At 42.7% G+C, this 12,500-nt stretch overlaps 1 protein-coding gene across 1 annotated transcript in view; it reads right to left on the bottom strand.

Moving 5' to 3' along the window:
* The window catches only part of ppfia3 (PTPRF interacting protein alpha 3), a 57,652-nt gene that overhangs the window by 39,142 nt on the left and 6,010 nt on the right, over positions 1 to 12,500 (bottom strand). The window contains exons 2-4 of the mRNA XM_030790054.1: positions 9,854 to 9,955; positions 9,572 to 9,736; positions 527 to 601 (exon numbers count right to left, since the gene is read on the bottom strand). Coding sequence (XP_030645914.1) covers positions 527 to 601; positions 9,572 to 9,736; positions 9,854 to 9,955 — 342 coding nt within the window. The remainder of the gene's footprint in view (positions 1 to 526; positions 602 to 9,571; positions 9,737 to 9,853; positions 9,956 to 12,500) is intronic.

Raw genomic sequence — 12,500 nt, 5'->3', positions numbered from 1 at the left:
CGTGTGTGTGTGCGTGTGTGCGTGAGTGTGTGTTTGTGTGTGTGTGCGTGTGTGTGTGTGCGTGAGTGTGTGTGTGTGTTTGTGTGCGCGCACGCGTGTGTGTGTGTGGGTGCGTGAGTGTGTGTGTGTGTGTGTGTGTGTGCGCGCGCGTGTGTGTGTGTGCGTGAGTGTGTATGTGTGTGTGCGTGTGTGTGTGCGCGCGCGTGTGTGTGTGTGTGTGTGTGTGTTTGTGTGCGCGCACGCGTGTGTGTGTGTGGGTGCGTGAGTGTGTGTGTGTGTGTGTGTGTGTGTGTGCGCGCGCGTGTGTGTGTGTGCGTGAGTGTGTATGTGTGTGTGCGTGTGTGTGTGCGCGCGCGTGTGTGTGTGTGTGTGTGTTTGTGTGCGCGCACGCGTGTGTGTGTGTGGGTGCGTGAGTGTGTGTGTGTGTGTGTGTGTGCGCGCGCGTGTGTGTGTGTGTGTAGATGAGCGTCATGAGAGAGAGAGACAGAGGGAATGGAAAAGAGGTGAAAGAAAGAATTATATTTACTTCATTTGATGAAGCTTCAAGCTCCTCCTCCAACACAGCCACGCGTTCCAGAGCCACACGCAGCCTCTCCCGTACCTGAGGAAAACACAGAGGAGGGGAAGATGGATGAAGTAAGGGAGAGAAAAGTCTTCCAGCAATCACTGGTCTTTAGAACTTCATTTGGATCAGAGCCAGGATGCTAGTGCCACCATGAGAAATCTGCTCTCCGCAAAAATCACAGTACAAAACTGCAACTGTAAACACCAGAGGTTCAGAACAGGTCAGAGCTGTCCACTGTCCTTAACTTTACAGACAACTGACTGAATGAATTCCATTTGGGCTTGTTTGTAAATGAGAGAAAAGGTCTGATCGCCTATAATAACAGTCCATGTTGATTTTCTTAGGAACAAATAGTTTTATGAGTGTCAGTGCTATTTTGTGCACATACTCATTTAGATGCTGTGTTTGTTCCACAGACATGAAAATCAGACAGAGAGACCAAAAATTTTACGCTACAGGAAAAGTGAGCAGTATTTGTTTGCAGGCTGTACGCCACAAGTGTAAGCATGTTATAGACACTGCCAAATATCAGCATGTTATTGACACTGCCAAATATCAGCATGTTATTGACACTGCCAAATATCAGCATGTTATTGACACTGCCAAAGATCAGCACGTTATTGACACTGCCAAAGATCAGCATGTTATCGACACTGCCAAATATCAGCATGTTATTGACACTGCCAAAGATCAGCATGTTATTGACACTGCCAAATATCAGCATGTTATCGACACTGCCAAATATCAGCATGTTATTGACACTGCCAAATATCAGCATGTTATCGACACTGCCAAAGATCAGCATGTTATTGACACTGCCAAAGATCAGCATGTTATTGACACTGCCAAATATCAGCATGTTATCGACACTGCCAAAGATCAGCATGTTATTGACACTGCCAAAGATCAGCATGTTATTGACACTGCCAAAGATCAGCATGTTATCGACACTGCCAAATATCAGCATGTTATCGACACTGCCAAAGATCAGCATGTTATTGACACTGCCAAAGATCAGCATGTTATTGACACTGCCAAAGATCAGAATGTTACTGACACTGCCAAAGATCAGCATGTTATCAACACTGCCAAAGATCAGCATGTTATTGACACTGCCAAAGATCAGCATGTTATTGACACTGCCAAATATCAGCATGTTATCGACACTGCCAAATATCAGCATGTTATTGACACTGCCAAATATCAGCATGTTATCGACACTGCCAAAGATCAGCATGTTATTGACACTGCCAAAGATCAGCATGTTATTGACACTGCCAAATATCAGCATGTTATCGACACTGCCAAAGATCAGCATGTTATTGACACTGCCAAAGATCAGCATGTTATTGACACTGCCAAAGATCAGCATGTTATCGACACTGCCAAAGATCAGCACGTTATTGACACTGCCAAAGATCAGCATGTTATCGACACTGCCAAAGATCAGCATGTTATTGACACTGCCAAAGATCAGCATGTTATCGACACTGCCAAAGATCAGCATGTTATCGACACTGCCAAATATCAGCATGTTATTGACACTGCCAAAGATCAGCATGTTATCGACACTGCCAAAGATCAGCATGTTATTGACACTGCCAAAGATCAGCATGTTATTGACACTGCCAAATATCAGCATGTTATCGACACTGCCAAAGATCAGCATGTTATTGACACTGCCAAAGATCAGCATGTTATTGACACTGCCAAAGATCAGCATGTTATCAACACTGCCAAAGATCAGCATGTTATTGACACTGCCAAAGATCAGCATGTTATTGACACTGCCAAAGATCAGCATGTTATTGACACTGCCAAAGATCAGCATGTTATCAACACTGCCAAAGATCAGCATGTTATTGACACTGCCAAAGATCAGCATGTTATTGACACTGCCAAAGATCAGAATGTTACTGACACTGCCAAAGATCAGCATGTTATCAACACTGCCAAAGATCAGCATGTTATTGACACTGCCAAAGATCAGCATGTTATTGACACTGCCAAAGATCAGCATGTTATCAACACTGCCAAAGATCAGCATGTTATTGACACTGCCAAAGATCAGCATGTTATTGACACTGCCAAAGATCAGAATGTTACTGACACTGCCAAAGATCAGCATGTTATTGACACTGCCAAAGATCAGTATGTTATCAAAACTGCCAAAGATCAGCATGTTATCAACACTGTCAAAGATCAGTATGTTATAAACCCTGCCAAAGATCAGCATGTTATTGACACTGCCAAAGATCAGCATGTTATAAACCCTGCCAAAGATCAGCATGTTATCAACACTGCCAAAGATCAGCATGTTATAAACACTGCCAAAGATCAGTATGTTATCAACACTGCCAAAGATCAGCATGTTATAAACACTGCCAAAGATCAGCATGTTATTGACACTGCCAAAGATCAGTATCTTATTGACACTGCCAAAGATCAGCATGTTATCAACACTGCCAAAGATCAGCATGTTATCAACACTGCCAAATATCAGCATGTTATCGACACTGCCAAAGATCAGCATGTTATCGACACTGCCAAAGATCAGCATGTTATCAACACTGCCAAAGATCAGCATGTTATTGACACTGCCAAAGATCAGCATGTTATTGACACTGCCAAAGATCAGCATGTTATCGACACTGCCAAAGATCAGCATGTTATCAACACTGCCAAAGATCAGCATGTTATCAACACTGCCAAAGATCAGCATGTTATAAACACTGCCAAAGATCAGCATGTTATCGACACTGCCAAAGATCAGCATGTTATTGACACTGCCAAAGATCAGCATGTTATCGACACTGCCAAATATCAGCATGTTATCGACACTGCCAAAGATCAGCATGTTATTGACACTGCCAAAGATCAGCATGTTATTGACACTGCCAAAGATCAGAATGTTACTGACACTGCCAAAGATCAGCATGTTATCAACACTGCCAAAGATCAGCATGTTATTGACACTGCCAAAGATCAGCATGTTATTGACACTGCCAAATATCAGCATGTTATCGACACTGCCAAATATCAGCATGTTATTGACACTGCCAAATATCAGCATGTTATCGACACTGCCAAAGATCAGCATGTTATTGACACTGCCAAAGATCAGCATGTTATTGACACTGCCAAAGATCAGCATGTTATCGACACTGCCAAAGATCAGCATGTTATTGACACTGCCAAAGATCAGCATGTTATTGACACTGCCAAAGATCAGCATGTTATCGACACTGCCAAAGATCAGCACGTTATTGACACTGCCAAAGATCAGCATGTTATCGACACTGCCAAAGATCAGCATGTTATTGACACTGCCAAAGATCAGCATGTTATCGACACTGCCAAATATCAGCATGTTATCGACACTGCCAAAGATCAGCATGTTATTGACACTGCCAAAGATCAGCATGTTATCGACACTGCCAAAGATCAGCATGTTATTGACACTGCCAAAGATCAGCATGTTATTGACACTGCCAAAGATCAGCATGTTATTGACACTGCCAAAGATCAGCATGTTATTGACACTGCCAAAGATCAGCATGTTATTGACACTGCCAAATATCAGCATGTTATCGACACTGCCAAAGATCAGCATGTTATTGACACTGCCAAAGATCAGCATGTTATTGACACTGCCAAAGATCAGCATGTTATCAACACTGCCAAAGATCAGCATGTTATTGACACTGCCAAAGATCAGCATGTTATTGACACTGCCAAAGATCAGCATGTTATCAACACTGCCAAAGATCAGCATGTTATTGACACTGCCAAAGATCAGCATGTTATTGACACTGCCAAAGATCAGAATGTTACTGACACTGCCAAAGATCAGCATGTTATCAACACTGCCAAAGATCAGCATGTTATTGACACTGCCAAAGATCAGCATGTTATTGACACTGCCAAAGATCAGCATGTTATCAACACTGCCAAAGATCAGCATGTTATTGACACTGCCAAAGATCAGCATGTTATTGACACTGCCAAAGATCAGAATGTTACTGACACTGCCAAAGATCAGCATGTTATTGACACTGCCAAAGATCAGTATGTTATCAAAACTGCCAAAGATCAGCATGTTATCAACACTGTCAAAGATCAGTATGTTATAAACCCTGCCAAAGATCAGCATGTTATTGACACTGCCAAAGATCAGCATGTTATAAACCCTGCCAAAGATCAGCATGTTATCAACACTGCCAAAGATCAGCATGTTATAAACACTGCCAAAGATCAGTATGTTATCAACACTGCCAAAGATCAGCATGTTATAAACACTGCCAAAGATCAGCATGTTATTGACACTGCCAAAGATCAGTATCTTATTGACACTGCCAAAGATCAGCATGTTATCAACACTGCCAAAGATCAGCATGTTATCAACACTGCCAAAGATCAGCATGTTATCGACACTGCCAAAGATCAGCATGTTATTGACACTGCCAAAGATCAGCATGTTATCAACACTGCCAAAGATCAGCATGTTATTGACACTGCCAAAGATCAGCATGTTATTGACACTGCCAAAGATCAGCATGTTATCGACACTGCCAAAGATCAGCATGTTATCAACACTGCCAAAGATCAGCATGTTATCAACACTGCCAAAGATCAGCATGTTATAAACACTGCCAAAGATCAGCATGTTATCGACACTGCCAAAGATCAGCATGTTATAAACACTGCCAAAGATCAGTATGATTGTGTTGCAGGAGTATCCCCAGGTATTGTCTAAATCAGTCAAAAGCTGACATTTCAGAGCTTGGTCAAACATGTTTGCTCCATTTACGGATCACAATCACACCCAACCTAAACAAGCCAACGCGGAGTCCCCAGTGTCCTAGACTCTTCTCTCAGTGTGATCAGTAATTTGGATGTCTGGTGTGTTTAGTTATAGACTCCTCTCTCAGTGCGATCAGTAATTTGGATGTCTGGTGTGTTTAGTTATAGACTCTTCTCTCAGTGTGATCAGTAATTTGGATGTCTGGTGTGTTTAGTTATAGACTCTTCTCTCAGTGTGATCAGTAATTTGGATGTCTGGTGTGTTTAGTTATAGACTCCTCTCTCAGTGTGATCAGTAATTTGGATGTCTGGTGTGTTTAGTTATAGACTCTTCTCTCAGTGTGATCAGTAATTTGGATGTCTGGTGTGTTTAGTTATAGACTCCTCTCTCAGTGTGATCAGTAATTTGGATGTCTGGTGTGTTTAGTTATAGACTCCTCTCTCAGTGTGATCAGTAATTTGGATGTCTGGTGTGTTTAGTCATAGACTGTTCTCTCAGTGTGATCAGTAATTTGGATGTCTGGTGTGTTTAGTTATAGACTCTGCCCTGGATATGTGACGTGTTTGGTTATAGACTTATACTGTGTCTGGTCTATTTGATTTGAAAGGTGGTACTTGGGACAGTAGAAATTCTGACAAAACCAATGGGATATAACAGTTTAATGCGAGTACAGCTTCATTGCTGGTTCAGAGGATTAATAAGTATCCTTCAAAATAAAAATTATAATTCAGTTATGTCCAGCTGTGTATAAGACAATTGATGACTGAAACCCGCTGAAAATGTGTAATATTGATCTGAAGTGTCTGGCAGAGGGTGTATTTGTGTTGAGGTGTTGAGTGTTGGGGTGTATTTGTGTTAAGTGCTGAGTGGCTGAGTGATGAGGTGTATTTGTGGTGAGGTGCTGAGTGATGAGATGTATTTGTGTTGTAGTGTTGAGTAGTGAAGCGTATTTCTGTTGAAGTGTTGAGATGTATTGTGTTGAAGTGTTGAGTTTTGAGTGTTGGGGTGTATTTGTGTTAAGTGCTGAGTGGCTGAGTGATGAGGTGTATTTGTGGTGAGGTGTTGAGTGTTAAGGTGTATTTGTGTTGAGGTATTGAGTGGTGAGGTGCATTTGTGTTGAAGTGTTGAGTGATGGGGTGTATTGTGTTAAGTGCTGAGTGGCCGAGTGATTAGATGGATTTGTGGTGAGGTGTTGTGTGTTGAGTGTTGGGGGGTATTTGTGTTGGGGTGTTGAGTGTTGAGGTGTATTTGTGCTGAAGTGTTGAGTGTTGGGGTGTGTTTGTGTTGGGGTGTTGAGTAGTGAAGTTATATGTGTTGTAGTGTTGAGTGTTGGTGTGTATTTGTGTTGAAGTGTTGAGTAGTGAGGTGTATTTGTGTTGAGTGTTGAGTGTTGAGGTGTATTTGTGTTAAAGTGTTGAGTGTTGGGGTGTATTTGTGTTGGGGTGTTGAGCATTGGGGTGTATTTGTGTTGGGGTGTATTTGTGTTGGGGTGTTGAGTGTTGAGGTGTATTTGTGCTGAAGTGTTGAGTGATGAGGTGAATTTGTGTTGAAGTGTTGAGTAGTGAAGTTATATGTGTTGTAGTGTTGAGTGTTGGTGTGTATTTGTGTTGAAGTGTTGAGTAGTGAGGTGTAGTTGTGTTGGGGTGTTGAGTGTTGAGGTGTATTTGTGTTAAAGTGTTGAGCGTTGGGGTGTATTTGTGTTGGGGTGTTGAGTTTTGAGGTGTATTTGTGTTGGGGTGCTGAGTGTTGAGGTGTATTTGTGTTAAAGTGTTGAGTGTTGAGGTGTATTTGCGTTGAGGTGTTGAGTGTTGGGGTGTTGAGTGTTGAGGTGTATTTGTGTTGGGATGTTGAGTGTTGAGGTAGTTGTGTTGGGGTGTTGAGTGTTGAGGTGTATTTGTGTTGAAGTGTTTGTGTTGGGATGTATTAGTGTTGAAGTGTTGAGTGTTGGGGTGTTGAGTGTTGAGGTATATTTGTGTTAATGTGTTGAGTGTTGAGGTGTATTTGTGTTGAGGTGTTGAGTGTTGGGGTGTTGAGTGTTGGGGTGTATTTGTGTTGGGGTGTTGAGTGTTGAGATGTATTTGTGTTGGGATGTTGAGTGTTGAGGTAGTTGTGTTGGGGTGTTGAGTGTTGAGGTGTATTTGTGTTGAAGTGTTTGTGTTGGGGTGTATTAGTGTTGAAGTGTTGAGTGTTGGGGTGTGTTTGTGTTGGGGTGTTGAGTGTTGAGGTATATTTGTGTTAATGTGTTGAGTGTTGGGGTGTGTTTGTGTTGGGGTGTTGAGTGTTGAGGTGTATTTGAGTTAATGTGTTGAGTGTTGGGGTGTATTTGTGTTGGGGTGCTGAGCGTTGAGGTGTATTTGAGTTAATGTGTTGTGTTGGGGTGTATTTGAGTTAATGTTTTGAAGTGTTGAGGTGTACTTGTGTTAATGTGTTGAGTGTTGGGGTGTATTTGTGTTGGGATGTTGAGTGTTGAGGTGTATTTGTGTTAAAGTGTTGAGTGTTGGGGTGTTGAGTGTTGGGGTGTATTTGTGTTGGGGTGTTGAGTGTTGAGGTGTATTTGTGTTGGGGTGTTGAGTGTTGAGGTGTATTTGTGTTGAAGTGTTGAGTGTTGGGGTGTATTTGTGTTGAAGTGTTGAGTGTTGGGGTGTGTTTGTGTTGGGGTGTTGAGTATTGAGGTATATTTGTGTTAATGTGTTGAGCGTTGGGGTGTATTTGTGTTGGGGTGTTGAGGTGTATTTGAGTTAATGTGTTGAGTGCTGGGGTGTATTTGTGTTGGGGTGTTGAGTGTTGAGGTGTATTTGTGTTAAAGTGTTGAGTGTTGGGGTGTATTTGTGTTGGGGTGTTGAGTGTTGAGGTGTATTTGAGTTATTGTGTTGAGTGTTGAGGTGTATTTGTGTTGAGTTTTGAGTGTTGGGGTGTATTTGTGTTGAAGTGTTGAGTGTTGGGGTGTATTTGTGTTGGGGTGTTGAGTGTTGAGGTGTATTTGTGTTAATGTGTTGAATGTCAGCAGCGCGTTCACGTGGACCAAAGAAAACAGTGTTTTTGTTGTCTAATGTGTCTGACACTATGAGAAAGAACGCCAGCTCTACTGGGAAACAGAACTGTTGGACATCAGAAATACAATCACACACGATCAGATACCCACTTATTTGGATGATCTGCGCTGCCTCGGCTTCCTACGCGACCCAGTCCCCATAGCTCTGGAACATCCCCCTGCGGCTACCCGCCTGAGGAAGCGCCAGAGGCGGTGCGGAGGACCCGGACGTGTGGGGTGCGTGGAGGCATTCGTGCTAGGCTAAAGGCTAGCCCCTCCAGACCAGCTCTCCCATCCATTATACACGCAAACATACGAAAGCAAACTAGACTGCATACGGCTCTGACGGACAACCCAGAGTGAAACGATGGACTGTTGCATCTTTGTCTTCACAGAAACTTGGCTACACAGCAACATTCCGGACACAGGCATTCAGCAAGATGGACAGGCATGCCGCTGAGCCGACAGGGCATCCTCCTTGTCTGGTAAGACTCGCGGTGATGGTTTGTGTGTCTGCATTAACAAGGAATGGTGTGCAAACACTGCGATGGTTTTCAGACACTAGTCTCTCCACTCATGGAATTCACAGTGGTTAAGTGCCGGCCATACTTTTTGCTGAGAGAATTCACTGCTGTTGTTATTGTGGGCGTGTACACAACGGCATCAGAGTGAACAACAAACCGCTCACCCCAATGGATTTTTCATTATTGCTGGGGACTTCAGTCATGCAAACCTAAAAACTGTATTACCTACATTACCTACCCTACCCTACGCGGTAGCCTGACGTGCACCTCCCTAGAAATGTAACTACACGCTGCTGCGACGAGGGTCAAAGCAGACCACAACTGTGATCGGTCTGCTTGGTAGGATCACCCTCCTTCTGCTCAGTCGAGTCAATGGTCGTACACATCATCTCCTCTGCTGTCTCCTCTCTTTTCTGTGTTGCAGTCATTTCAGGTAAAAGTAAATGTTGTTCCTGTTTTTCTAGTGAGTCCAAATGATGGAATATATAGGGTATTTTTCACTTGTGTAAACAAAAGTGACCAGCCAATCAGAATCTCTGTATTAATTCCATTTAGTTTTGGAAAAAAACTGGCTTTGTGAGACGACGGCATGTGTCTGTTGGCTTGACTGTGCTGGGTGCTAGTGAAGACATGCAGCAGTGACAGACCTTCTCATCCAAGGCTTTGTGGTGCTCAAACAGAGACTTGAGGGCCTTGAGGACTTCCACCTCACTGGAGACGCCAGCAGGAGACTGGGCCTGCCTCTTCACCACAGTCATCCTCAGAGAACGCTCATGACGAGACACCAGACACTCCAAATGCTCCAGCAGTAACTATACAGAGAGAGAGAGGGATGTTCAGAAAAATAATTATATATTCACAGCATAAACACACTCGCGCGCACACACACACACACTCACACACACACTCACACAGACACTGTCACCTACCCGTGTATTGTTCCTCTCTGCCTTGAGTTCGGCAATCTCCTCCTCTCTCTCCAGCAGCTGCTCACGACACACATTCAGCTCTTTGGTCAACACGGCAAACTCCTACAAAACCAACAGAACAAAACACACACACACACATTTAATTAGCACACATTTGCATCTTTAGTTACTAATATGGGAAATCCCTTATACATCCATACTGAAGAAACACGCACACACATACAGTAATCAGTATTGTAAACTCACACATGCGCGTGCGCACACACACGCACACGCGCACACACACACACACACACACACACACACACACACACACACACAAATATATGTTACACAACAAACAAACAACAAACACAAAGCAACAAACAAATGTGCAGTTCTTTAATCTCCGGCTAGTCCATAAAGAGCGGGATTTTATAACTGGCATCGTGTTACACTTCACTTGAAACCCAAATTACTCTCCCAGAATTCACCTTTTTTATTCCACTCTAAACATCTCAGAATAGCCTGTGAAATGACAGACTGCTTTTCCTCCAACTCTGGCCCTCATATTGTTTCACATGTCAGCGAGAGGTCTTGTAAGGCTCAGGCCATGTTTGTCTCTATGGTTGAGTGTATTTCAGTTATTGTGTTGAGTGTTGAGGTGTATTTGTGTTGAAGTGTTGAGTGTTGGGATGTATTTGTGTTGGGGTGTTGAGTGTTGAGGTGTATTTGTGTCGAAGTGTTGAGTGTTGGGGTGTGTTTATGTTGGGGTGTTGAGTGTTGAGGTGTATTTGAGTTAATGTGTTGAGTGTTGAGGTGTATTTGTGTTGAAGTGTTGAGTGTTGAGGTGTATTTGAGTTATTGTGTTGAGTGTTGAGGTGTATTTGTGTTGAAGTGTTGAGTGTTGGGGTGTTGAGTGTTGGGGTGTGTTTGTGTTGGGGTGTTGAGTGTTGAGGTGTATTTGAGCTAATGTGTTGAGTGTTGGGGTTTGTTTGTGTTGGGGTGTTGAGTGTTGAGGTGTATTTGAGTTAATGTGTTGAGTGTTGAGGTGTATTTGTGTTGAAGTGTTGAGTGTTGAGGTGTATTTGAGTTATTGTGTTGAGTGTTGAGGTGTGTTTGTGTTGAGTGTTGAGTGTTGGGGTGTATTTGTGTTGAAGTGTTGAGTGTTGGGGTGTATTTGTGTTGGGGTGTTGAGTGTTGAGGTGTATTTGACACTCTGACACTCTGAATGTGAGGAGGAAACATGAGACCACCACAAGAATCTTCTCCAGTGATTTGATTAGCATCATGATACAACTTTTAAACAAGGTGGGAGAAAGATAAAGGTTACCTCCACTCAAAAGAGCAGAATAAACTCAAACAAGAAATCCCTGTTACAGTGCTAATCATGGCAGGGTACCTCATTACTGCTTTCATTTGCATTTTTCCATTTTTCCATATGTTTCCATATTTGTGTACATTCTTATCTGCTGTGTAACCTATTAAAGGTGTACAGAGACATCATTATCTGTATCTGTATCTGCCTCTGTATCTGTATTCAGATAGTAGACTGGACATGGACGTGGTTAATACTAGAAGTCACATTAAATCGGGCAAATGTTGTCTTTTCTAACCTAATATTCTCTGACAATGCAATTTTTGTGCCTTCAAAGCATCAAATTGATTTAATATTGGAATATAATTAATTATGAAATATATTTCCACATCCTCATACTGTACTTTTCATCTCCCTCTCTCTCTCTCTTTTTTATTTTTATCTTTAATTAAACTAAGTTTTATGAACTGTTTGAACCTTACCACCACAACCCCTTTAACAGAAACTTAAAAAAATGTTTTAAATTGAAAGATTTTGTTTTACGTTGAAAGTAGAAAGTATTTACAGTAAAGATATACAGAGAAAGATCCCTCAGTTGAGGAGAATAACCTTAAATTCCAATGATGCTGCATTTGCGATTCTTGATGTGTTAATGTTACTGCAGTCTGCTAGGGAAACTTTGAATTGCTATTTTCCGACAGTAATTTGCGCTGACTCGGTGGTTGAGACTGCAGAATAACGCAATCACTTTTCAATAATGTGTAGTGGATGAAACGACTATTGACTGGGGTTTTTTATTCAAATGGAGGAAATTAATACATACCGCTAAAAACTACAGGTTGCGAGGGTAAACCAGCTGCCACACAAGGCGTTTGTCTCGCTAGCTCCTGCACCTGACTACAGTCGGTTAGCAATGTGTCGTTCGTCAATGATTCGCTGATTTTGAACGAATCTTTTCTATGACTCGGGAGTAACAAGTCGTCCAAGCGAGTGATTTGTTCATCTTTTCCCTAAGCCGCGCATGGGTGCCACTTAAGTTCAGCTTCGTCCGCGAACGGGTCTTTCGGGTCTGAAGCCGTTGCTCAGTACGAGGTACGCCAATTACGTACTCCCGTTCTTAGGAGTTCGGACTCGCAAGTTCAACTCGGGAGTCTGGACTCCCGATGACGCGGGAGGATGCTTTACGCTCAAACTGCATCTGAAACAGCAGCGTTCTTGCTGGCTAGAGGCTCTGGAGCTACCTAGCTTGGTCCGCTAGTAGATGAAACTTACAGTTATGTGGTAGCTCGCCTGCCACCATTGCCGCCAATTTTTTTAATTTTGGGTGAAATGCATTCTGGGAAACTTGAC

The sequence above is a fragment of the Chanos chanos genome, chromosome 13 (assembly GCF_902362185.1).
Source record: "Chanos chanos chromosome 13, fChaCha1.1, whole genome shotgun sequence".
NCBI classification, from domain to species: Eukaryota; Metazoa; Chordata; class Actinopteri; order Gonorynchiformes; family Chanidae; genus Chanos; species Chanos chanos.
This window is presented reverse-complemented; position numbering and strand designations above follow the sequence as displayed.